We start from the raw sequence: 27030 nt of genomic DNA, 5'->3' as shown, positions 1-27030 counted from the left end.
AGCTTCTCTTTGATTTCTTTGTGTCAAAACTACGTGTTTTACCAGATTTCTCATTTCCCAGAGTTGCCTCCAGGCTTTGTGGGGTGTGCCCATCAGCATTCAGCCTCTGCTTAGCAACTCCCTGCCAGGTTTCACTGCCTGTGCCTGGAAGAGCTGTTTGTTTGTTCTGCTTCCAAGAGTGGAACAATAAACACCAGCCAGATCAAAGTCCAGTGCTCAGATGGGTGATAGGGCTTTAAATCCAATTGTGGGCAGAGCATCCCAGGTATCTGATCCTGCACCTGGCAGGTCACTGCCACCCTGGCTCACTTGCAGATAGTCAGGAATCACATCAAACTGGGATCAGAGAGGAGTAGCCTGGAAGGCTCTGAAGGCTTTCAGAGGGTGTCCACAGCATTTCATGTTGGATTTTAGCAATTTCAGCAATTAATCTGGCAGAGGTGATTTTGGGGCTGGTCATGGTATCGGGGATCCAGGAGTTGGGGAGGGCAGGAGCAGAGAGCAGATGACATGGGGACAGCCATAGGGATGGTGGTTCTCTCTGTCATTTCTTAATCCCTGACATTTCTGTACTTCACAGTGTTAGCAAATTAAAGCTGTTATCTGGTATTACCTGGGAATCCTAATACAGTCCCCCCATTTTATTTTTGGCCTTTTTTTAACCCTCTTTGCCTTTTTTAAAAAAGCTTTTTCCAAGGACTGGGTGTTTAAATTAACTTTAACAAAAAGCTGTGGTTTCCAGGCTTTCACACCAGCATCTAAACTTGGCTTGGGGAAGCAGCACTGGGTGGTGTTGAGCTGTGTAAGTGTGGGTAAATACCAGCAGTCTCTAAGCAAAGCTAAAGTAATGTTTTCTTCCAGGAATATCAAATCATAGGGAAGAGATATGGCCAAACTCTTGGAGAGTCAGGTTGCCAGAAGCAGTTGTTTTCTTTATAAAGAAATAGCTTGATGTTTTCTCCAATCCAGAAAGAAAAAAAGAGAACATAGTAAAATATGCTATAGAACTCCCTGCCTTGTATTTACAGCTAGGGGATTCAACAACAACAAAAAAGAGCAGCTTCTTCTCCTTTTTTTCTAAACATTGCCAAATTGTCCTTAAGTGAGGCAGGGGTTGCCTGCAGTTGTCCTGCTGCCCTCACAGCCTGTGGTGGCAGATACAAGGTAAGTGTGGGACAATGTCCTGGCTTGCTGTGTCATTGTGAGAGGCTCCTGGCCACACTGGGACAGTCTCCCAAACCTGGAAATATTCTCTGCAGAGAAGAGTGTGAGCATGAGGAGGGGAGGAATCGAAGACATCAGGGTCACACGTGGGTGTGGACATACCCATGTGCATGTTCTTCTGTTCAGGCCACCTCCCCCTTACCTTATTACAGGCAGCATCAAAAAGCTGAGTAAATGCTGTCAAATCCTGTTAGCTGCCATTAGCATTTTATGCTCTGCAGCTGAAAGCCTCTGCTTGCTCCAAAGCCTTGCTGTCCATTGTGGCAGCAGTGCCAGAGCCTGGCTCTCCAGCCACCCTTACGTGGGGCTGGCAAAAGCAGGGCATGAAACTCATCAAGTGCCAGGTGCCAGGAGTTATCAGCAGTAATTCTGTCATCTTGTGCTGCTGGGGGTGTTTATCAGCATCAGGGTTTAGCTGCTGCTGCTGCAGGGCTCACATGAGCAGTTATATTTTGTGCTTTGCTGTTTGTGTTTAAAGCTTCAGATAATCACAGAATGGGTTGGGTTGGAAGGGACCTTAAAAGATCATCTCATTCCAACCCCACTGGCATGGTTAATGAAAGTTCTGGAGCTGGGACAGAATGCACCAGTGATTTGCAGGTAGCTGTGGAGCAAGTGTAAATATCCATATGAAGGGGCCAGGTTTGAGGCAGGGAGCTGCTGCAGCTGCTGACCTGGGCCAGCATCACCAGGGAATTTTGCTGTGTTTTCTGTGCTTTTCCCTGGGATCTGCTTTAGGGCAGTCCTGTGAACCTCTGCCATCCCCATCCCAGCTCAGTCCCTCCCCTGCACTGGCTGTGGGAAGAGGGTTTATCCCTCTTGCAAAAGGTGCAGTTTGTGCATGAGAACTGGGGGTACCAAGCTGCTTCATCGAATTTGGCATTTTTTGTGCAGTGGCCTTGTCAGGTGTGCACAGGAATGTGCATGATGCAGCTGCTGGGCCAAGGACTCAGAACAGTGCTCAGGTGTTGGTGCTGGCCCTGTCCATGCCTGTGTTAAATGCTCCTTCTGAAGCATCTTCCTCATCTTCCTTCCCAGCCTTCCCTGCCCACCGTGGGCTCCTGGCTGATCCCAGGACAGAGCTGTTTGGGCTTGGAATGATTCACTGCATGGCTTTTCCCATATGTACCACACAGTTTGGATCCAGAGCCCGCTCTGCCAGCCCTGGCTCACCCAAAGGGCCATGGCAGGAGGGCAGCACAGAAGATGGTGAGGGGAAAAGGATGGAATCCCAGGGAGTGGGGATTTCCCCGGGCAGCAGGAGCAGCAGCACAGCTTGAGGGGACCTGCTGTGACCCTGCCTAAACCAGACACTGTTTCTTGTGTTTCTGTAGGTTAGAAATCTCTGTTACATGGTGACAAGACGGGAGAAAATGAAACACACCATTTGTAAACTGCAGGAGCAGATCTTCCATCTCCAGATGAAGCTGATTGAGAAAGATCTTTACCCAGGTCAGTACCACAAAACTCACTCTCACAGATGCTTCCCACTGAAGCCAAGTTGTGTGCCAGGGAAGCCAGAGCTGCCCCCTCCCCTGATGTGTTATTTTGGCATGGCTCATATATTGACTCAGAAACACTCAATAAAGCCAGACTGGAGTGCTGGAGCTGTTTGTTTTCACAGATCCCTCTTGATCCTCCCTTCCCAGAAATCACTCAGAAGGACCAAGCATTTGCTTAGGTGGGGGTGCTGGGACAGTATTTGGTGACTTTTTGTGAGCTGGGGCTGCTTGGGAGGAGGTGGCACATCCTGGGCACGGGGCTGCTCTGCAGCTGGCACAGGCTGGAGCCCTGCTCAGGCTCTTTGCAGATGCCTCTGAGCATTCTGTCAGGAATCAAAGGTTAAGCTGCTGGTGGGGAGCCTGTTGCTCCAGGAGACCAGCTCCTTTAGCTCTGGTCAGCTGCAGCTCCCTGCTTCACATACCCTTAGTGGAGATCATGCTGCTGGCTGCAAAGCCTCTGCCAACTTTTATTAAGGAGCTGAAATAAAGCTGGTTTCCTTTTGTCCTACTTTTTTTTTTCCTTTTGCACAAGCAGTGCTGGAGCCCAGAGCTCCTGCTCCCTCCTCCTTCTCCTCCTGTGCCTCCTGTGGCAGGGCAGAGCAGCCCCTGTGGCTGCAGAAGAGTTTTTCCAGCAGCAGCATCTGGTGCTTTGGCAGCCGCTTCCGACGGTTGTTGTGTTTGTGGCTTTGGAGTTGTGTTTGAAGCCATCACATGGTTGGGGTTTCTTCAGGAACTGTCTGGGCTGAGCTTTCCTTGACAAAAGTCTCCTTTGACTGAAGTTTTGGAGGCTGAGGAATGTGTGTGCTGAGATGTCTGTGAGTCAGGCCCATGCAGATTCCTGCTGATAGCCAAGGCCAGGCAGCGGTGGGGCACAGGAGGGCTGGGGGGCCCCAGGGTGTGCTCTGGGCTGATGTGGGCCCTGCAAATCCCAGTCCCTGGCATACTCTGAGTTGCTCTGACTGTCCTTACTGGACCAGAGGTGCAGCTCAGCAGCCTGAACACACACAAATGGTGTTTGCACTACTGGGGACCCCACATTGCACATTCCCTGGCACCCAGGGTGTTATGTGCATGTTATTCCTGAGCTGGACCCCCACCTCACTGTCCCAGCCAGCAGCATCCCTGCCATGTGCTGTCACTGCCAGCTTCTGAGGGTTTTGGAGGCATCACAGGGGACTTCAGGATGCTCTTTAAACCCAGCCCAGCATTCACAGCTCTCAGAAGGAGACAGGCACAGGGTAGTTCGCCAGGACAGATTTTTAAGCTCTCCTCTCTTGCAGACAAGGTGTTAGATAGCTGGTAATGCCCTTGGGGACCTGTGTTCCCCAAAATGTCCTTGGGGACCCGTGTTCCCCAAAATGCCTTGGGGTTCATGTCCAACCCTCTCTGATGCAGCAGTGGGATGGGAGCCAGCAGTTCCTCCCAGGGACAGTGGGAGTAGGTGAGCTGGGAGCCTCACCAGTGGGGTGCAGATGCCAGCCAAAGATGGAGAGCTGATGTTGAGGCTCTGCTGATGGTGTTTTGGGGTTGTCTGCATTGCCCATTGGTGCTGTGCAGTTGCCCTTCCCCAGAATGTTATGGGTGTACTTAGAAAAGCATGGCTGCTGTGCCCATGATGTTTGTTCTGCCTAAAGGTGAGTGATCAGAGACAAGCCCACAGTGGAAGGGTGGCTTGGGCAGGGTTTGGTGTGCAGGGATCACATTGTGCTGCAGATGCCTTTCCCTCCTGCCCTGTCTGGCTGGTGTTTGGCTTTTCCACTCTGAACCAACCAAGCTGAGCTGCTTGTCTCTCCCAGGATGGACTTACTGCTTGAGCCTGAGCAGGGAGTGACTGCTTCCTCTGGGACCCAGCTCCCCTGAGTCCCTGCTGCCAGGGAAACAGCCCAGCTCCAGGAATTTGGTCCTGGCATCTCCAGGTGGTTTGGGCATCTGGGTCCTTCCCATGCCAGGGGGACATTAGGCACCCTTCAGCATCAGTCTGTAGAGTGCCCTGAGCTCAGGAGGAGTTCCCCTGCCAAGACCACACCAGGAGCTGCAGATACTGAGCTTCCAGTGGAACCAAAGGTTTGGATAACTCCCTGCTGCCTTTTCCAGCATTACAAAGCACTCACTGGTTTGGAAGAGGGGAACAGTTCCATTAGCATCCTCCCCCACAGCTCCTGACCAGGATGCTCCCCCTCCATACCTGGGGCTCCTGGGAGAAAGGAAGAAGTCTCCATTATTTCACCAGGATGAGGGCAGTTTTTAGCTGCTATACAGTAGCCATCCACTGAGATCTGTTGGGGTTGTTCCAAAGATGGTTTTGGCACAAAGGTTTTTTTGGACCAGCTCCCACACAAAACTCAGAACAGGAGGGGTTTATTTTTCCCACTGTCAAATGATCATTTAAGCAGGAGATTCTTAATAAAATCAGTGAGACCTTCCCATGTAAAATGAACCTTCCTCTCTTCTTCCCTGTATTTTTCTTGCACTGAGTGGAAAGTAAACACTGTCTGGCTTTGAAACACGGCTACTATTTTGACAGGTTCCTCTTCAAAAAGTGCTGCTCGGGTTTCTCTTTAGCCCCGTTGTGCTGTCTAAACAAAGTTAGATTTTGATTTTGTAAGCGAAGTGAAAAATGTGTCTGCCTTCCTCCCATTACTTGGCAGGAACGTAGCAAATACCAAATTTGCTTTTGCATTTCTTCCTTTCTTTCTGTAAGTCCTTTGGTCAGGAGGGGTTCCTGGCTGGCAACTCCAGGACTGTAAATCCTCTGTTAATTCAGACTCAGGCAGGTGCAATGCAAATTTCCTCCCCTGCCCACCCAGTACATTTCCACTGCTGCTGCAGGGGGAGAGCTGAGGTTATTCCCTCTGACCCCTCCACCCCATGGCCTCTCTGCTGAGGATTTGCTGCTGGCTCACACAATAAACTGATTTCTTCCTTAAGATCATTGTTTAGCCTATGGGCCAGACTCTGAAAAACTGCCTGTTTTGCCTCCATTTCCACGAGCCACCCACATTTTGGTTTAAGGGCAATATCCTTCCTTCTCTGAAAATTAACAGAAGTTTTAGCATGGACTTCTGGGGGAGAATGGCCTAAAAGAGAGTAAGTAAAAACTGCTGAAAGTATTTTACTTGGCAATACAAGTTGTACTTTTATAGGGTATTTCTCCTGTTTACCCCAGAGGAATAAATCCAGTAGAAGTTCAAAGCCATTTAGGAAATGCTAATTTTTAGCTGAATGTCTTTATAGCTAAGAGTTAGATCCCTACCTTTCCATAGGCAGTCCTGGTCATCTTTCCTACCTATATCACTTTAGGGTTTTTTCACTCCTGTACACTTTTGTCAGATCAAGGTTGGCTCTAAAACTGCTGGTACCTTTGCTCTGTCAGTCTGGCTGTGCAGCAGAATCCCCTCTGGAGATGCTCTTGTTGGTGATGGGTGACACAGCACCAGATTTGTAGGTCACTATGGCTCCTGCAAGGTGTCTGAGCAGGATTTGGGGTTACTCCCTAGTGGGTCCTCACCCCATAGTCCTGCTCCAGGTCTGTGGCTGTAGAACCTCCAGCAAATCACCTGCCTTCAGTGGGGCTGCTCGTGTGGCCACTCCTCTCCAAGGCTAAAATCTCTTTTTTTTTTAATAACCTACAGGATTCAGATTTTCTTAAAATGTAGAGCTTAGCCTACAGCTGGCCAAAGGATGGCCTTTGCTCTCCCTTTGGCTTGGAGGTGTTTGCAGGTCTCCACTGCAGGGGTTGCCCAGGGGAACTCGCTCACCGCAGCATCCCTGATGCCTCGTCTCACATGGCGTTTTCCTTTTTTCCTAAAAAATGCCAGAACAAACTGGGAAGAAGACAAAGGGTAAGAAAAGTGACCCAAGAAGGAAAGGAAGAGATGGTAGAAAAAATAGTCCTGAGAAGACAGAGAAAAGGAAATCGGTCAACGAAACTGTTTTGGGACAACTGGGTAAGTCTGATTTTATGGCGCAGAGCTGACCCGCGATGCTGGAGGCTCCCTGTTTTGGGGAGCAGGGTTAAGAGTCCCAGCCCCTGATCCCTCCTGCATGTAACACGGTGGAGTTACACTTTCCATCTCACTTTTGTGGGAATCAGCCTGAGTCATCCAGGTCCTGCTAGAGAGACTGGCTCAGAAACATGCTCGCTGCCAGGGCAGGGGATTTAAAATTCCCTCTGTAGCTCCAGGATTGGGAGAATGTGTTACAAAACCTGTGGTGTGCTGCTGGAGCGGGATTTCACTTTCAGGTGATAAAATCAGACTTACCCACCCCATGGTAGGGCTGCTCCTCTGTGCTGTGCAGTGATGGTGAGTGCAGCACGTGGGCTGTGAGGTGTTCTGTGCCATCCATGACCATGCTGGTTGTGCCAGTGGTGCAGGAACATCCAGGAGTCAGGCACAAAGCTCATCCATCTCATGAATTTGCTCAGGGGTGAGGAGCCTGGCCCTACACATGCTTCAGCCACCTCCAGCAGGTCCCCATTACCTAAAAGGTTGTTTTGGACAAGGTCCTTGACAACTGCATATGGTTTTTACGTGGAATTGGGCTGTTGCTTGACTTCCTCTGGTGCTGCCACCTCCACCAGCAGAGGCAGGTGGTGATGAGTTCCTGTGTGCCTGGCTGCCAGGGCACAGGGGAGCCCTGGTCCTTTGAGGCTCTCAGGCAGTCTGGAGATGCAGTAAAACCCTCCAGGGGGTACAGAGCATTTCTGTGGGAGGTCTGGTAGTCTTGACCACCCTGCCTTGCTCTGCTTTGCATATTGCTCACCTGACTATGCTGTTTTCTGTCATCTCAGAGCTGTTGGACCTTTGGAAACAGGGCTTTTGCACTCATTCTGTCTCTGCTCTGTTTGCTAAAGAAGTTTTGGATTTACTGGGGCAAATTCCAGCAAACAATGGAGGCTGGAGAATCTCAGAGGAAAGCTGCATGGCTATGAGCTTGGGAAACCAGGCAACTTGACCCAAAGCTTCACCAAGGTCTTGTTACCTGCTGCATTTTGTGAAGGGTTTGAAGCATCTCTTGGGGCTGCTGGGGAAGGTGAGCTGGGCAGTGCTCTTTCCCACAAAACTTGGGCTTTTTGGTGTTTGGGTACCACACAATGGCCAAAGTTCATCCTTGCTCCTGCATCACCTTATCTGCCTTGGGCTGCTGTCAGGGTGGGTGCTGTCTTCTCCAAAAAGGCTGTGGTGATTTGCAGGAGGTGCAGGGTCACAGCCTGTGTTGATGCTCACAGGTGAGGGTGATGTAAGGCTGACACTGCTATCAGCAAACCTTATGGGCATGAGTCACCCTGCCCAGGCCACTGCTGTTTCCCTCTCTGTTGCTGGACTGACTGTTTCAAAGGAAAGCTCTTCCTGAAATCCCAAATCAAACCTCATTTTTCCTCCATCCATAAAACCACCTCAGATGTTGAACCCGTGGGTTTCTGTTTCAGAGATGAAAACTGCCTGTGCCTGTGTAGGTGTGCACCTTTCCCATCACTAATTGGACCCAATTAGCCCAGCCCACAGTGCTCACTCTTGCTCTCAATGATCATTATCAGGAAGCTTTTTAGCTTTTTCCATTCCAGCCTTCGTCTTTGCTGGAACTTCTTCAGTTCTTCTTCAGTTTCCGTGCCTTCTGAGATGTTCAGACCTGCAGATGTAGCAGTGGTCCCATCACCACACTGGCTGATTAACCCTGGGGGTGGCCTTGCAGCAACTGCTTCCTGGGGAACCTGTCATTCCCCTGTCCTGCTCTGTCACCGTATTTTTTAACTTACGTTTGAATTGTTTGTCGTCCACCTTTTCATGAGAATGTTTCCACCTGTGCTGGGATGCGCCATTCCTTGTCATCTTCACTGAAGGAAGAAGCTTGGTTTGGGTTCAGGGAGGTTTGTGGAGAGTTGGATGTGAGGAACTGCTTGAGCTGTTGTGCTGTGACCCCAGTGCACCCCAAGTTCAGCACTAGTACCAGAGTAACCCCTGCTCTGTGTCCGGTGGGTTGCGTTGTAGTTGATCTTCCAAGTGTTTCTCCAGTGCCAGGGAGTTTTGGTGGTGTGGTGATGGTGATAGAGGGCAACATGGCTGTTCCTGTTCCTGGCTTCTGAGGCAATCTTCCACTCTTGTTTTTCCCAGGCTTATCAACCTCCTTCCCCATTGACGGGACCTTCTTCAACAGCTGGTTGGCACAGTCAGTGCAGATCACTGCGGAGAACATGGCGATGAGCGAGTGGTCACTCAACAACGCCCACCACGAGGCCAGCACGCCCGGCCTCTCCGAGGAGCTCCTCCAGGACGAGGAGACCTTGCTGAGCTTCATGATGGACCATTCCCTCAGGTCCCCGTTCAGGCAGAGCGAGACCACAAAGAAAGTGAAAAGCAGAACGAGAACGAACACTAAGAAAAAGCTGCCGAGGAGCAGCCCCTGTGCAGTGAGCGGGGGCCACCCGGAGGGCTCAGAGCCCTGGACTAACAATGCCAGCAACTTGGATGATCCCACCAAGCCCTTCGCTCCGGATTCCAGACCCAGTAAAACGGAAAAAGGGGCGGCCAAACTCCCCACCGACCGCAAAGGGACGGGCGAGGCCAAAAAGGTGGCCAGGAAGGGCTCTCTGCAGAAAGCCAGCGAGCCTCACCCCCCTGCTGGGACGCGGGGCTGCGCCAGCAAGGAGGAGGAGGAGGAGGAGACGCCGCGCTGCGCTCAGCCGGAGCCCAGCCCCGCGGCCAAAGTGCCTGACTCCATAGGTAGCCCCAAAACCATCGTGCGGTTCAAATTACCAAAGGAGAGCCGGGGGGCGCGGCGGGCGCAGCCCCCCAAGGCCGAGGGCGCTGGCGGAGCTGCCCTGCGGCGCTTCGAGGCCGACACGGACGGATACTTCTCCGACGCCGAGATGAGCGACTCGGACGGGGAGTCCCGCGGCGGCCGGGCGCAGCGGGGCCAGCTGGAGGCGGCCGGCGAGGACATCGTCAGGATGAGCATCCTGGCCTCCTAACTCCTCCGACCGCGCCGGCTCCGTGAGGCCTCAACCCAGTTCCAACTGCCATGTCCAATTTCTGCCTGGTGTCGCGGCGAGGGGGGTTTTTAATATGTGTATATAGTTGGAAATTCGGCACTGTTGTCTTTCTCTTCTCGAAACGCCTGAGATACAGCTTCAGCTTCACCGACATCGACGACTGTGACAGCAGTGGTCCCTCCCCGGCTCCCTGCCTGACCCCACTGCCTGGGAACGTGAGCCGGCACCCGGCAGGACCGACATGGAGGGCGCTGAGAGGGTGGAGGGTGCCGGTATACCCGTGCTTTCTGCAGGGATGACAGTTCAATTAATGGGCATTATTTAATGAGGGGCAGATTTCTGCCTGGGACGGTTGCCCTCAGAGCAGGGAGCGATAGAGGGTCCGGCAGTGGCCAGCTGTGGGAGGGGAAATTCCCACCTGTGTGTGCGGAGAGAAGGAAGCGAAATAAGCGATTCTAAAATAAATAATGACTAAAGCACAAAAAGCTTGTTGGAGGAAAACGCTTGGGGTGGAAGAGAGCAATGTTACATTTCTATTTTTAGGGAAAAAACCTCTTGGTCGTTATTTTTCCCCTCACCTTTCCATCTGGTTGGGATCCGTCCAGGGGCCAGGATGCAAACGTCCTCCCCGTCCATGCCCCCAGTGAGGTTCTTAGAAACATTGAAGGGATTTACTCAGGTGAATGGATCAGCAAGTGGAGAATGGAAATGTGGGGCTGGATGGAGGAGGAAAGCATCCTTTAAAACCACCATGGGGAGTCAGGGTTGGTGTAACCTGGGAGGCTGAGCAGTTTTTTTGCCCATGCTTCCCTCCAATGCTGCTGTGGTCCCACCATGCCAGGGCAGCACATTTGAATTCCCCTTGCAAACCAAAACCATGGCCCCAAGGCCAAATGTGCTGTCACTGAGGGGAAATTATGTTGCCACCACCATTATGTTTTCCTTCTAAATGCTACAATGGAAATGGTGAATTTATTCCTCTCCATCCTTTGTTTTGTTTTGGTTTTTTTTTTTTAACCTTAAATCCTGGTTACAAGCTGTTGACTCGTTGTGGGGGGGTGATTCACAGAAGCTGACATTATAAATATTACAATAATTTAATGCATAAAATGTCCCCAATAAGCCTTAAATGTTGTTTAAAAGCCCATGTTACCTATAAGTCAGGCGAATTTCCATGTTTGCACTTAATTGCACCATTACTTCGGTTTTGGCTTCAAAGGTCACAGTTAAGTCATGCTACGTGTTTTATTGGAGTGACCCCAGTGTGAGCTCAGGGAACAAAAAAAAAAAAGGAATTCACTGAAACTTTTGTTGTTGTTGTTTTTTAAAAATAAAAAATGTTTTAAAAAAAACTAAAAAAAAAAAAAACAAAACCAACCCAAACCTGGGACACTTCTGCAACCGGTTAAAACCCATCACTAAACAAAAAAACCTTGCAATTGTCAAACCAATCAGTCAAAGAATTTTGTGGATGCCAAAGAAATATTTTGACAGTCAAGCAGCACAGCCAGAAACCGGAAACTTGTCATTATGAAAAAAAAATTGGAAGTTATTTAGCAACCAAGGACTAAAGACACACTCATACCACACTGCTGCGGCGTTAGGTTCCAAGCTTGCTCCGAGGGATGCTGCTGCTCCGAGACCGCATCCTGCCATTTTGGTTTCCGATGCTTTTTGCTCATTTCACTGTGAGCTTTCTTTTTGAAACTCTGAGACTATTTCGATTGGTGTTTTAGAGTAGATCATCATCTTTATCAGCCTTCCAAAGTCCTTATTATTGATCAAATTGCAGCAAAGATCAGCGATGACAGCCCAGCTGATCCCAGACACGGCGACTGGTGGGGGCTGTGGGTGGGATGCCCAGCCCTGCCTGAGCCCAACACTCACCTGGCTGAGACTGACCGTGCCTGGGAAGGAATCTTCCTCAGATGGGAAAAATGTGACACAAGTTATTAGTGGGGGAAAAAACAAAAGAAAACAAAAAAACAGCAAAATACCAACAAAACAGGAACTACCTTTGTTATAAATTAGCATAATCCATTGAGGTTGGAAATGAAAATCTGCTCATTAATTAAGGCTCAGTATGTTCAGATAATGTTAAATACAGTAAATAGGACTTAGTTTATCTTATCAGGCTTGCTAGCTTTAGCTCCAGTATCCTAGTATACGAGTCATAACAATAATCAATATGCTGCCTTTTAATGAATCTTGCTTCCGTGTGCTTCACTCAATTATGGTTAAAAAAAAAGCAATCCACAAATTTCACTGTACACAGTTCCATTCATCAGCTTCTGCACTACTTGTCTTCTCAGTACAGGAAAGCAAAAATGGGGAAACTTTAAAGAACAACCAACCTGGCACCTCCAACACTGGGCAATAGCACAGTTTGAAACACTCCCAAAACATCAGGCATCATGTTTTGCCATCAGGAGATGGGGGAAAAGCTAAGCAAGCTGGTGGGGCACAGGGAGAAGAATGGGATGGCAGGAATAGAGAGGAGGAAAAGGGCTCTGGTGAGCTTTGGGGCTGAGCAAGGGCTGGACCATGGCAGGATGGCTGCAGCCACCCCAGAGCATCCCCTGCCTGGAGCGTCCTGGGAGCAGGGGAGTCTGGTGTTCTGGAGAGAAAATGCACAAGGAAAATATTTTTGATGTTAATGTAAATGTATTTTGAAATGAATAGAAAGAGAAGAAAAAAAGGTATATTTTAGTACAGAATGTTATCTTTTAAGATGTATAAACTGCAGGAACTGACATTTGCACTGTAAGAGCACCTGTTTCCTTGGAGAAGCAGCCGCTGTTGAGATGAGGATGCAGAAAGCATCATTCCCTGATGGAGCACAGCCCCTCACCAGCCCCAGCCCTGATGGCTGAGGGAGTTTCCCCAGGACAGCTCCCATTCCACACTCCCATTTTCCCCACACCCATCTTTTGATTTTTTTTTTTAATTTTTCTTTTTTTTTCTTTTTTCATTTGCACCTATGTTATGGGGTTAGGATGCCTGCTGTCCCATGGAGCTCACCCCAAGGCTGGATGCAGAATGGAGCCAGGATGGATGCAGGCTGCAGGAAGATGCTGCTACAGGGCAGGGCATGAGGTTTGGTTGTTCTTTAAGGAAATCCCCTGCAGTTTGCACCATTCCACATGCAAACCAACCCACTTCACATCAGTTACAGGAAACGATATGAATGTCACAGGAGGAGAAACCCTTCTGTTTTCTTTGTTTCAAAGAACGTGATGTGCCATTTGTTAATACAAAAGAGAAATATTGAAAATATATTGAAAAGAGCAATTTTAAATTATTTTTGGCTTATGTTGCAATATTTATTTTCTTGTATTAGAAATTCCTTTGTAGAGAAAAAATGTATTTTTCATTAATGCAAAAACCTATTTCTCCTTTTTGTACATTTTCCATGTTAGTTAATCCTTAAAGCAATATAATGTTATCAAACTCGTTCTGTGTGAGACTGTATTATGCATGCTATTTGTGTTGCCTTGGAATAGCTCTGTCTGCCATTATTTTCATCCTGTTTAGATACAGTGTATGCTTTAATACACATTGGGACCATGGCCCATTGCTTATGAAAAGAAACCCCTTTGCATTCCTCAATGTGTTGGCTAATGCAGTCAATAAAGCAGTGTTTTCTGTGTACCTCGTGTTGGTGTAGTGAGCATGGTCACACAGAGCAAGCTCATCCCAGGGATGCTGCTCTAGCCCTGCTGATGCAGCCACTCTGCCTGTGAGGAGCACATTTTTGAACTTCATTGCATTTCCATTGCCAAATCTTAGCCAGCTCTTGGGGAAACACAGCTGGAAGGGCAAGCCCAAGCAAGAGGTTGTTCACAAAGTTCCCCATGCCTGAAAGTTTCTGTAATTCAAGGTAGCTCCCTTTCTGGTGGAGATTTAAGTCTTGTTTTGCAGACTTGGAGCAAAGCCCACAGAGGAAGTCCTGCTGTGAGACAGGATGCTCAGAGGAACAGCTTCTTGCTCCAGGAGCTGCTTTAACAGGCAGGGAAACACTGCTAGATCTGCTATTCATGGGAGCAAAAGTAAGCTGTGAAATCCAAAATACTCCAGTGATGTGTTCCTCTTTGTGAGACACTCCTTGCATCCTGCTGATGCCAACCAGCAGCCAATCCAGTGAGTGGCATCTCTGCCCATGGGAGGAGATGGGAACTCAAGCTTTAAAAACTTGAATAGGATCCACATCTTGTGAATGCTTGGCTGGTTTGGAGGCCACAGGCAAGGGTGCTGCCTTGTTTCAGCAAATATTCAAGTCATTAAGGAATGGCTCTTCCACCATTTTTGGCCTTTACTGGCACATTTTTCTTCTGTAAAATTGCCCAAGTGCCCAAGCTGCTGAAGGAAAAGGAGCTATTTAGCAGACATACTTAATTCAATTTGTTTGTTAAGTGATTAATCAGGTAGGTGATGGTGCACAGTGAAGTCAGAGCAAAACTCATCTGAGATGGGTCTTCTGGGGGGTGGAGCAACTACCATGGCCTCACATTTAGATCTTCAATGAAAAGGGAAAAGATTGGTTTATTGCTAAAAACTGAGGATTTTGTTACTGGGCTGTGTTCTTGCTCACAGCTCTCCAGGCACCTCAGAGATAAACTTCAGTCCCCAGAGCCCCTCAGCGCAGGTGTGATGCCCACAGCAATGTGCATGAACCTGTCAAAAAGCCAGTTCAAGAGCTGCCTTCTCTAGCAAGTTTTTCACCTGTTCAAGGCAGGGAGATATTCTGGAGTTCCATTCCATAGAGCAGGGAGCAAGGCCAGCCTGACTGTTATTGTTTAACTTGAATCAGCAACCCCTTTCCCAGCCCCAAAATGTCCAAGGGGAGGATGCCAAGCCCAGATGGATCTCAGAGATCTGATGCTGGGGAACATGAGGCATCATCTTTACAAACTGGCAAGGATTTTGTCTCCAAAATATTTAAGGCTCATGGAAGAGAGAGCTGGCCAAATTCCTGGGAAGATGCATCCCTGCCTGCTGGCACCTGCATTAGACCAGAGATGGCTGGGATGGTCCAGCTGGATGTATCATGGAAATGGGCATGGGAATGAACAGAAGTGCCTGCAAGCAAAGGAAGAGAATTTTGGGCTGCTGAAAAGACTGCATCACCTCTGTATGTCACCTCCTCTCCCAGAGACCCCATTTCACAGGAGATAAAATAATCAAGCTGACCAATGCACCAAGAACAGCCCAGCAGCTCATTTCTGACATCTTCCTGTTTAGACAGACACCTGCTAAACCCCAAGCTGCCTTCTGAAGGACTGGGGTGCAGGAGGGAGTTCCACGAGGCCAGGAGCCCAGCCCTGAGTACCAAACCCAGGCAGCAACCCCAGTGCCCCTGACCATCACCAGAGGAGAGCCACCAGCCACAAAGGGCACTGCTGACAGGGCAGGGACAGGCAGACCTGTCACTGGGGCTCCACTAGCAGCACCACACCATCCTACAGCCCAGCCTGAGAAATCATTCCTCAATAAAGTCACAAAAAGCTGTTATTAAACTTGTCTTTGTAGGCAGAGCACATAGAGCTATGGTACTCACTCAGGGCTTGCCTATAGTATCTTCAGCACAGATAGTGCTGAATGCCTTGGTTTGGAGTGAGTAGCCAAAGATTCATTTCAATTTAATTGCAAAATAAATGTTAGGCTAGTCCTTATATGTTTTGCATACAGATTGCAAGTGCCACCATAAATACTAATGGGTCAAATACCCCCCGGTGTCAGTAAATCATCAGCAACGGATGTGCAGGGGAATTAATTTTCCTTCAGCTTATCCTGAAAGAATTGCAGTAAGACCTTGTTTTATTGTGTTTGATTAAGTGCTGGTGGTATAACATAATTTCCCCTACCCATTAAAACCGCTGGTGCTGTACTTCTGCATAAATGCCTCTAATGTGATGAGACCATATTTAATATTTACTCTTCCAAAGTTAATACATTTAGGAGAGACATTTTGTGCACTAAAAATAGTTCCTTGGTCTTGGATTTCCATGTAGGGCTGTGAAATGATGTGTCTGCTGTGATTGCAACAGATGAATAAGAAAAAAAAATCCCTAAAAAAATAAACAAACCTATGACTAACCCACAAAACAAGGGAAAAATCCCGCTGCAGCCAGGCTGGACCCTGCCTGATCCAGAGGGTTTCACAAGCACTGACTCTGCTCTCTTGCCCATCCCAAACTCTATTTGACAAACTCATTCCCTGTTTGTTTAATGCAAAAGTGAAAACTAGACTTGTGGAGGGTCTAACTAGGCATTTTTCGAGGCGGGTTTAAACAGATACGTTTTCCCAAGGTAACTTAACTTGGGATGAGTTGGGACTGGTGCTGGTTGCTGGTTCTTTCTCCTGAGATGGCCAAATATGCTGGGATCCATCATGATGTCATGGTGGGGAGGTGCCCAGGCCCCAGGGAAGGTTTGGGGGCACAGGGTGGGCTCACAGCTCTGCCCTTACCCATCCCTCATCCATGAGAGGGTGCTGTGGGCACAGATCCTGGACCTTGTCTGCATCGGGTATAAATCATGCAAACAGCAGAGTTTATAGGGGAATTAGGTGGTAAGAGGGATGCAGCTCCCTTCCAAAATCAGAAGTCAGGTGCTGGTGGTGCTGTAAGTGCTGTGGGTGCCCTAAGAAATGAGCCCTGGGGAGTCTGAGCTCTGCTGGTGTGTGCAGTGCTGGGATGGAGTTTCCCAAAATGGGATTTTGGCATTTCCCTAAGTGCTGGGATGGTGTTTCCCAGCTAAACCCACTCTGCTGAGTGTCAGATGCAGTCTTTTTCCTCAGGAGTAGCTGCTGTACATTCAGATGTAATAAAGATTAAAGTAATTGACTGCCTGTGCTTACATTTTAAGTGGTACTTTATAATGCTGACACTGAGCACGAGTAGAAAATGCAGAGGTTAAAATGCTGCTGTTCCACCTGGTCATTAGCAGCCCTGCAATGAGCTCCAAATGGTCAGATCAATGAAATGGAGTTTTTGCAGGGGAAAAAACGGCAGGTCAAGAAAGCAAAATAACACATCTGCAGCCATAACTCCTGGGAAAATTATTCCCAAGAGAGAGCTGCTGAGGACACCAGCCATCCATGTGGGAATGGACCTGCTGTGTGCTCTGCTCCATCCCAACATCTCCCTGTGCAGGCTGGAGTGCTGTACCCTGCAAGAGAGAAAATTCCCTGCAGACAGCAAGGTACCAAAGCCCCTTCCAAGAATGCTCAGCTATAAATAGGTGTTTGTTGTGTGGGATACCACAAATAACAGTGACACTCCACAGAGAGACTGTCAGACAGGGGATGAATTCCTGCCCTTAATAAGAAAGCAGGATAAATAAAGCATTTCTAAAAGAGGGAAATCAGCAATTTTTGCAGCTCCAGCTTTAAAATGAGTAAGTTTGGGGGATAAAGCCCAGCAGCAGGGATGCCAGCCCTTGTGCCCTGCATTCCCAAAGCCAGCTGGAGCCAGGTGCCATGCTGGGGGACACAGGACTCCTCAAGACACGCAGAGAGGCCAGCACACAGACCTGGCATGCTCCAGCCCCCCGAAGGGCTATTCTGGAGAGCCATGAGCAATGAGCTGGTTCCAATCAGGTTTTTTAACCCACCCCACAGGGAGCAGCTCTGGAGCAGCACAGGCCAAGCAGCATCACTGTGTGGCCAGAAGCAGGCTGGGGACACATCCCTGTGCCACGAGCATCACCTGCTCAGTACCAGCTCTCTCCTAGCAGCAAAAGCACCCATGGCTGAGATTTCAGGCTGAGTCACAAGGATGCCAGGGCACAGCCAGCCTCAAGGCACATTTATTGGCACAGCAAGAGCAAGATGTCTGCTGAGCCGTGAGGACTGAGGTCACTGCTCTGATCTGAGGCCTGCGAGCATCTCCCCAGTCCTCTGTGTGTGCTCCACAACAGCTCCAAATCCAGCTCATACCAACACACCAGGAGGGAGGAGGAGTGTAAATAAAGGAGCATAAATAGCTGAGCTCCAGGAGCACAGGCTGGGAGTGGCAAGGGCATGGCATGGCACAGCCAGAGTGTGCCAAGAGTGGCTGTGCCTCCTCCACTCCATCAACAGCCACAGCTCCCACCCACCATCCCACCAGCCCCTGACAGGCATCTGCAGTGTTTTCCATCCCAAGCATTGGAGGATGTTCAGTGATGGTGAAGTAACAGCCACACCTGGCACCAAGGAAGATGTCACTGCTGCCGCTGGCTCACAGGTGCCTGTTGGAAAATGTGACCTGAGAGCTGAAACTCACTGTAGCTCTCTGCTTCCTAATGGGGGAACACAGGATGCCATTACTGGCTTCTGAGACTGCTCACTGGCTTTTTTTTATTGTTTCATAAAGTCTTTGGCTTAGCTGAGGTTTTCACCTGTTGATAATTAAGTGGACAAGAGCTGCTTCAGCAAACAGAATTACCTTACACTAAGGCAGGTGGCAGCACTCTCTGATAGCCCGAGGAATCACACTGGGGCCCTCACAGAAATCACATTTCGGCTGATTTTCCAGTCTGAGGGTGGTGTTTGCTGGCTGCTGGAGAGCTGCGATGCTGGGGGCTGGCAGAAGTGAAATTGTCATGCATACACAAACTCATTTTGCCTTTTGGTTTCCATAATGCATCAGTGAAAGCAGTTTGTTGGAAATGAGGGAATCAGGGGAAAGGTTTGTGGACCTGGAGGGCTGTACTGATGGGGTGAATAAACAAGGAATTGTCTCATTGCTGAATGACTGGAAAGAATGAGGAGTCTGCAGCAGCAACTGAAGCACCCTCCAGGCTAAACCCAGCTGGAACGAGCATCTGCAGCCCTCAGAAGGGAAGCAGCAGGAGCAGGGGCGCTGCTGACAAAATATCCCATCCCCTTCTCTTCATTTGGTGCCTCTTTGTCTTTCCCAGGGAGGAAAGTGTGGGGCTGTGTCCCCCTGTAGGACCTGACACTCAGAGCAGGGCTGTCCCCCCGAGGGTGCTCCTCTGATCTGGTACAAGTGGAAAGCCAGCCACAGGCAGCAATTTAATCTGCATTTTGCTCTTAGAGTTTGACTCAGACTAAAATTCAGAGCTCAGAACTCTTGGGGTGGGGGAGCAAATGACACCTGAAACACCAAAAGCCAAAGGATGTGGGCAGGCTGACACTGGTTCACTGCCTGCCTGTCAGACCTCTGCTCCAAGCCTGGCCTCCCATGGGTGCTGCAGCCCCTTTTGGGATGCTCTTAGCCCTCCTCTGAGCAAGAGGACTGACAGGCCCAGATCCTCCACAGACGAATTTGTTTCAGACAGGGTTTTCCCCAGCCCACTCCAACTCTCCCAGACCAGTCCCTGGAGCAGGGAGCAGAGGTGACCCAGTGGCACAGGCTGGGCATGAAGGAACAGCTTTTGTGGTGGGAATTGCTCATTTCTGCAGGAGTATGAGGCCCCAGCAAGGCCACTGCCAAGCTCCTGATGATGAACACCCCACTTGTGCCTGCTCCAGCCTGGACACTGCTGACTCTGGGCAGGCATCCCAGTGCTGGGGAAAGCATTTTTGGGAGTGCAGTGCCACTGGGCTGGTTTGCATTGCCACGTGGATCACACCGAGTGCCTGCAGAGCAACTTCATCCCCTGGGACAGCCTAGGAGCAGCTGAGGAAATTGTCCTACTGCCTGCAGTGGCACTTGCTGTGCCTGTGGAGGGACAGCTCTGCTATGGCTCCCAGCTTTGGCACCTTTAGTGAGCTTCACCTGAACCACTAGAGCAGCAAACAATGCAGCAAAGCCACAGGAGAAGGGTGGAGAGTCTGAAATTGTGGGTTCTTGTCAGGTACAAACACTGCTTGGCTGTACAGCAGCTACTTCCCATGTGGTTAATGCAAAGAAATGGTGAAAATAACTAAGGGCAGCATTTGCTGTAGTGATGGAGCAGAATCCACCTGACAGAGACAGAGCCAGGTTTCAGCTGCCCAGAAGCTGCTGCATCCCCAGCCCAGAGTCAAAAAGCACTTGGAGATCTTTTCTGGGTAAAGGCATGGACCACCTGAGCCAGAGGGGAATGGCTGAATTTCTCCTGGAATTAACTGCAGGCCCTTGGTGTGTGGGAGCAGCAGGACAGAAGGAGGCTGGGAATGACAGACCAGAGCCCAGCCTGAGCAGGACTTCCACTGAGTGTGACACTTTAATGTCAATGTCCCCCAGTCACTGCAGCCCCCCTCTGGGCTTTCCCAAGGCAGATGTGAACCCCAACATGAAATGCCTTTAAAACACAAACATGGCCTAACACTTGTACTAACATTTCCTACCCTACTCTTGATAAAAGAAGAACAACCAAACCAGGCTGGCTGGCACCAGCAACCACCAAGGAACAAATCTGTGCTGCAGCTGTGGGGTTAAAGAGCTGCTCCTTAGTCAGCTCCCACCTACGGGCACAGAAGCTACTCAGGAATTACAGCTGAGCAACCCACCAATGCCAGCATCCACACTTCCCTGGAATTACAAAGGTTTTTAGTCTAATAAAAGTATATTACAGGCACATCTATAATGAATATCTTGAGATATCTATATATGAAAATCTATAAGGGTAAATACCTATAGATAGCTAGCTCTATAAATACAGTTTTTCATCTGCAGATAGTCAAGATAGCTTGAATATCTGTAAATGAAAATTTATATTCTTAGAATTTAAGGCTGAAAAATCCAATTCCACATGGGAAGAGAGAGGAGTTGACTTGTGTGCTGAGCTGTACTCAATGATTCTTGTGGGTCTCCTCCAAAACTCTGAATATTCTCTGATCCTGAGTGATTCTGTGTGGCACCAGCCACCACCAAGGCTCAGTCTTGGGGTGCTCAGAGCACAGGAGGTTCCCTGCAGCCCCAGGGTAGGTGCTCATCCAGGATGGGATCCATCCTCTGAACTTTGCCTCCAAGGAAATTTGACATTGCCAGCTACCAAGAAGCTGGGGTATGCATCAGCGGTTTGAATAGTGGTTATCTGGAAAATATTTTTATTTTTTCTGGTGTTCCTGAATATTGGGAACATGGCAGATGGGTGCTCAGGACCAGCAAGGGTGATCCAGCCTGAGGGCTTCCCCCTTTCCCAGCCCAGGCCAGGCAGCAGCCCAGGCCAGCCACTGCCTGTGTCACGCACAAATCTGCATTTTATGCTCCAGCAGATGAAGAACTGCTGTTCTCACAGCTGTCTGACACAGAAATCATTCTTTGGGAAGTTCCTGGAGGAGGCAAAGCAAAAATGCACCCAAATACAGGCAGAACACTGCAGGAGCCCAGTTTCCTGGGCAGCCTCCACTGCCCAGGCAGGACCTCTCTCCCTGACCCCCTTTTCCCCCCAGGATTTCAGCACCCACTCCCACCCCCACACTCCTGGTTTGTAACCAAAGGCCGCTGCAAACTAGACTGAGATCACCAGATCATTCTATGTTAGACACTAAACAGACATGAGATGATCACTTCAACTTAATTATATCATAATTAAGCCTTCATATTCCTGTCATCTGGAACTGTCAGCGGCAGCCTGAGTGGAGCTGCTGCTCCTCTCCAAGAGCCGTCACTCAGTGCTCCTGAGAGGTGTCAAAATAGGGGTAATTGTGCCTGCAGAGCCAGCTCCTGGCTGTAAACAGGAGGCTGTGCTTCACTCCAGAGCTCTGCAGTGCAGCAGGGGCTCTGCCATCCCCTTGCCAGGGCTAACGATTGCCCAGCAATGTGGCAGCCTCGGTACCCATGTCACCCATGGCACCCTTGGTGTCCCATGCCCCAGCACTGGTACCAGCATTGCACATGAAATCCTCCTTGCCTTGTGAGAGCCAGCTGTGTAAAACAGGTATTTAATCATCTTATTGGGAAAAGTTAAATTTAAATCGGCATGTGCTTTTCCCTACAGGATCAGAAAATGGGGCTGGGGATGTAAATGTGGGGAAGATGCCTTTCCCTGAGGTTCAGCTGAGCACAGCCCCCAGTCCAGCACATGCAGAAAGCTGGATGGGCTCTGTCCCTGCTGAGAAGAACCATGTCCCCTTCCAGCCTCTCTGCTCACCAGCCTGATCCTGCTCCCTCCCAGCCTCAAGACATCCATCCATCCATCCATCCATCCATCCATCCATCCATCCATCCATCCATCCACAAACCCAGGCTTTCTTCTTCTCCTTTGGATGCCTCCCCTCCAGGCCAAGTCACAGAGATCCCTGTGCATATAGACACTACTTTAACTACAATTTTATTATTATTTAATCTTACAAGAACCCTGTAAAGCTTGCAAGGTTATTTAGGATTGTCTGTCCAAATTCCTGTCACCTTTGTGGTTTCCAAATGAGTCATTACCACTGTTCCAGCAACACCCCATCAGCTACAGGGCAGGTGGAAAAGAATGTCTCCTTCAATTGGAGCAGTGATTAATTAGAAGTATAATAACTTCTGTGGAGGGTTTCCCTCACCCTTGGCCAGTGCACCTGCTGCTGACCTTTTCCTTCTCCATGCTCTAACAAATTCCCAATTAATCACCCTGAGAGGTGGCTGTGACTCAGTGCCTCATTCTGGAGAGCCCTCTGACCTCCAGCCCACGTGGCTCTTGGTCCTTGTCAGCAGGATCTGATTTGTTTGTGTGAGCTGGCACCACACACATGGGAATAGAAGGCAAACCACAGCCAGGCACAGGAGTGTGCTTGGCACGTGGCACCACGGGTCCCAGGAGGTGTGAGCAGCTTGAGCAGGGACCCACAACCTGAAATGAATGTGAGGAGAGACAGTGATGCTGACCTTCCTCCATGCTCAGGAGTTGGGGTGGGGGCTGGAGGAGGGCTGGCTCACAGCCCAGGGCAGCCAGTGAGCTGCTGTGGCAGGTGGAGGCATCAGGATGGAGCTCTGGAGATGCTGAGCAGCCTTTGGAGCTGCAGTTGACACCACCATGGAGCAGAGAGTGCTCCATGTGCTGCTGGAGCAGGGGCAGCCATCCCTGTCCCTGTGTCCCCAGCATGCAGAGCTGGCCCTGCCACCTCAGCTGAGCCACAGAGCAACTCACACCATGGCAGGGAGGGGAGAGATCCCCTGCTGCAGGCAGAGGCACACAAAGCAAATTAGAGCAGAGCTGCTGAAATCCACACCACAGCTTTTTGCATCCACTGCATAGTTTCGCAGGGGAAAGCTGCTAACCACATTAGTCTTCCTGAGCTGCTTATCTGATGAAATTGCTGTCCTTTGCAAGGGTATGCTGGCTCCAAACAGGAGCCTGTTTGCCCTTTCTTGCTCCCGAGTTTGACTTTCTGCTGTTTGTGTTCACAATTCAGCAATTCAGTAAACAGCTGCAAAGGACGTTTCATTCCTTGAGAAGGATCCGTTCCCCTTTCCCCAGCTCTGTGCACGGTCGTTCTGGAGATCGTTGCACAACTCCCTGAGCTCTTAAAAAACATCAGCGGTGAGAGGTTAAAGATTTTAAAGCCTGCTGCCACCTATGGATGGAAGGAAAGCAGTGAGAGCAGGAATCCTTCCCGGACTGGAAGGACACCTGAGCTGGGGATGAGGTGCTTGCACTGGGGAGATGCCAGCAGCCCAGAACGACAGGAGCTCCCTCCTCCTTCACACAAACCCAGCAAAGTGTAGGACACAAAGGGCTGAGGAAGGGTGTTGGGAAATTTGCTACCCATCATGTGATACAAATAGTACAGAGAGGAAATAAGCCTGTTTTTTGGCCTGCTGTATTAATCTGATTATGGTGTTTTCATTGACAGACTGCAGCTTGCCTTCCCCTTTGCCTATTTGTTCTGTTGTAATTAAATCCTTAAAAAAAATGTACATATTTGCATTCAGATTTCTAAGGTGATAATTTCTGCAATAGTACTCAACAAAACACCGGGAATGGATATTTGTGGGGCCATGAAAACTACAGAGCAGCATATTCCACCTTCACTGGAGGAAACAGGGATATGTCTAATATGGATGATGTTATAGATAACAACACATCTATAATATGGATATGTTATTTTTATAGCAGAGCCCTTAGTTCATGAACAGGTTCTTTGGGCCATGGCAGGGGACATCTCCCATCCCAAGGGAATCCCACCAGACCTCACAGTGCTGCCCTGTGCCCAGCAGGACCCACCTTCACCTCACACTGGGAAAAGAGGAGAGGGCAGGGACTGTGGTGCAGACAAAGGCCACACTTCAGTGTTAAATGCAAAGTTGTTTGATACATGGTGCTCATACACTTTTTTCTTTGCTCTGGTTATCCCCATGCCTGCTCTGGAAGTAGAAAATGAGCTGAAAGCAGGCACAACCTGATCCCCTGATCTCAGGCACCCACTACCTTACCCTTTAGAATCAGATATACTTTCAGCACAGGGTTCAAGATGTCCTACTGGTTTATTATTTTAATTTTTTTTTTTTTGTAATTTCATCAGCTTCTTGAAAAACCTGTTTTTCTTTTATCCTGAGTCATTTCACATGAAGAAACTATTGTTCTAAACTGTGACTCATCAGTTTGCATCACCACTTTCCAAACCCCTCAGGGCAACGTGGGCTTGGAAGCAGGGAATGGGAGCCAGCCTTTATTTACCAATAAATAGGCACTTCATTTCTGCATTGACTCATGGCTGGTTTTCTCCTGTTCCTCAGTGAACCTGGAGTTCTGTTTGCTTTTGTAATCGTTTTTTATGAGGAGCATTCACATGAACCACATCTCACTGCCAATCTTCTGATGTTTAAATACAAATGCTTGCAAGGAAAGTCAAGTATCTAAATGATAGAGCTGAAATACCTGGAAATATCAAGTTTCTATAAACTGCCACAAGGCAGAAAACACAACTGTTGGTTAATGAGACACTTCTAATTACAAAAATTCATAGGGAAAAGGAGGCCAACATCCAAATTATCCACTACACTGAAGCTCTTACACAGATCCTCACTATATATTTTGCAAATCTGAATCAAAGGAGCTCTTTTGGAACTAGAATTCCCTCTGTCACTGAGATACATCACCCCAGTCCAGCAAATGCAGCACCAGCAGCATGCAAGGGATGAACAAATTTTGCATGAGCAAAACTGAGCCGTGAGAGTTTAAAGGTGCAAATTGAAAGGTTTGATCCTGCTTTTCCTATGCACCAAAACCTGAATAATTCTCCTCCTGTCCTCCTGCAACTGAATAAGTACCAATAAAGAAAAGAAACTACGACTTTTGGCAACATTTGTCCTTCTAACCCCATAGATGTCAAGATCAAATTATACTCAGCATCTTATCCTAAATACCTGATGCTGCAGTTCCCTGTGGGACATAAATTAAATCATGGCTCAAATCTCTTGCAGCTGTAGCATTGAGTACTCCAGCAAAACTTGCCATGGTCCAGTTGGGCTGGGATTCATCTCAAGGGCAGGAGGAATGCACAGGGCCCAGAGCAGCATATTAACACTAATTATATAACATATAACATTAATCATATTAACACTAATAATTGTGTGAATGGTTGCACTTGGTCTTAGAGGGTTTTTCCAGCCTAAACAAAATTCTATGATTCTGTGTGTCCAAGGCAAAGAAAAGCACAAGAACATAACTTGAAAGTGGGAATAAAACGAATGTTTAAACTATGACTAGGATGATTTCTGCTAAGTACCCCACAAGTGGGTTGCACATCATGATAAACTTAAACTGGGACATAAATTTCTGGCTTTCCCTAACAGTAAATAGCCAGTTAATGTGAAATTTTAACACATTTTTTTCTTGTCATCCTACTCTTCTATGCTGTCCTTTGTACACAATTAGGAAGCTCATAGGAAAACCATTTAAAAGTAATTTCTAGTCAAAATTTCCACAGTTGTCACCGACACTTCACTGCTGGCAGAGCTGCCCAGCAAACACTATGGGGTATGGGTGCACTGGCAGGGGGGAATGAGCTGAACTTGGGGCTTGAGGGTTTTCTTTGGCTCTTGTGCAGCAGTAACATGTCAGCCTAGGCTCCTCATTGAGTCCTTCCCATCAAGGCACAGCTTTCCACTGAGAACATTTCCAGTGCTGTGGAAGGTTTGTGGGCTAGAAGGCTGCTCTTTCCACTTCACCTGATTTTTTACTCAGCTCAAAAACCCACAAAATTTCTAAAGCTCCGGACTGGGAGCAGGCTATTCCCCAGGGGGACACAGCAACACAGGCTGCAGGGGTCAGGTGCAGTGCTGCAACACATGCCCTGTGGGCTGCATGGCACAGGAGGGAGAGGAAGGCACATGCTGCTGCAGGAGTTTGGGGGATGTTGTGTGTGAATGGAGGGGCACCATCTGTTTCTGAAAGGACTGTGCTCAAGCATTTGCTGAAAATGAGGTGGGAGTTTGATTGCCTCTTCTGCAAAATGAGAACATCAGAAATGGAGTAAATAAAAAGGACAGAGATTTGTTGGAGCAACTCCAGGCGGAGGCCACAAAGATGCTCTGAGAGCTGGAGCATCTCTGCTCTGGAGACAGGCTGAGAGAGCTGGGGTTGCTCATGCTGGAGCCAAGAAGGCTCCAGGGAAACCTTACAGACCCTTCAGGCACCTAATGGGGCTCCAAGAGACCTGGAGAGGGACTTCAGACAAGGGCATGGAGGGACAGGGTAAGGGGGAATGGGATGACACTGACAGAGGGCAGGGTTAGACTGGATATTAGGGACAAACCCTTCCCTGTGAGGGTGGTGAGGCCCTGGCTGCCCAGAGAGGCTCTCCAGGACAGGCTGTCCTGTCCCTGCTCAGGGCCAGGCTGGATGGAGTTTTGCTGTCCCTCCTTGCATGACTTTTTCACCCAGTTCCCAGGGCAGGCTTTGGGACTCCTGTGCCTGCACAGACAGGCTGCTCCTTGTCCCAGCAAGCACCTGCCCAGTGCCCTCCCACTCACTCCCTGTGGCAATGGGCTGGATCCCTGAAAGCTCCAGCCAAGGATCAGGGTAGGACCAGCTCCTTCCCCAGCACAGCCTCATCCTGTGCAGCTCTGGTACCATCTAATGAGTGCAAAAGTAAAGTCTCCATGACCCATTTCTCTCACATCTTTTTCCTTCTTTTGCAATCTTGAGATTTGCACTTTTTTATATTTTGCAGAAAGGATCCAAGTCTCAGCCACACATCTGTTTATTTCAGATCTGGAACATACAAAACAAGAATTTTTGTGGTTTTTTTTCTAGATGCTGTCTTTGTCAAGTGCTCTTATGCCCACAAGGTGTCTGAGATATTATTACAGAAACTCACAGCATTTTCCCTCTTATCTGGTAACACACAGGATGCTTTTTTTGCTTTATTGCATGAACCTGCTTCCCTTTCACTAAACATCTTCCAGCAGCACAATGTTCAGCAGCAAATTTAAATTTGCTTTGTACTCC

The 27030-nt window shown here is 48.9% G+C and overlaps 1 protein-coding gene across 3 annotated transcripts in view; it reads left to right on the top strand.

Moving 5' to 3' along the window:
- Positions 1 to 13368, top strand: part of JADE2 (jade family PHD finger 2) — a 75366-nt gene extending 61998 nt beyond the window's left edge. For 2 of the 3 annotated variants that reach the window (XM_064724599.1, XM_064724598.1), the window contains 3 exons: positions 2559 to 2676; positions 6545 to 6673; positions 8840 to 13368. In XM_064724599.1, the coding sequence (XP_064580669.1) occupies positions 2559 to 2676; positions 6545 to 6673; positions 8840 to 9696 (1104 nt within the window). In that variant the 3' untranslated portion in view covers positions 9697 to 13368. The remainder of the gene's footprint in view (positions 1 to 2558; positions 2677 to 6544; positions 6674 to 8839) is intronic. The other variant, XM_064724600.1, reaches the window with a different exon arrangement.
- Positions 13369 to 27030: the final 13662 nt, after the last annotated feature.

This window comes from Zonotrichia leucophrys, chromosome 13 (genome assembly GCF_028769735.1).
Source record: "Zonotrichia leucophrys gambelii isolate GWCS_2022_RI chromosome 13, RI_Zleu_2.0, whole genome shotgun sequence".
In the NCBI taxonomy this organism is placed as follows: Eukaryota; Metazoa; Chordata; class Aves; order Passeriformes; family Passerellidae; genus Zonotrichia; species Zonotrichia leucophrys.
The sequence above is the reverse complement of the archived record's forward strand: the minus strand, read 5'-3'. Positions and strand labels throughout refer to the sequence as shown.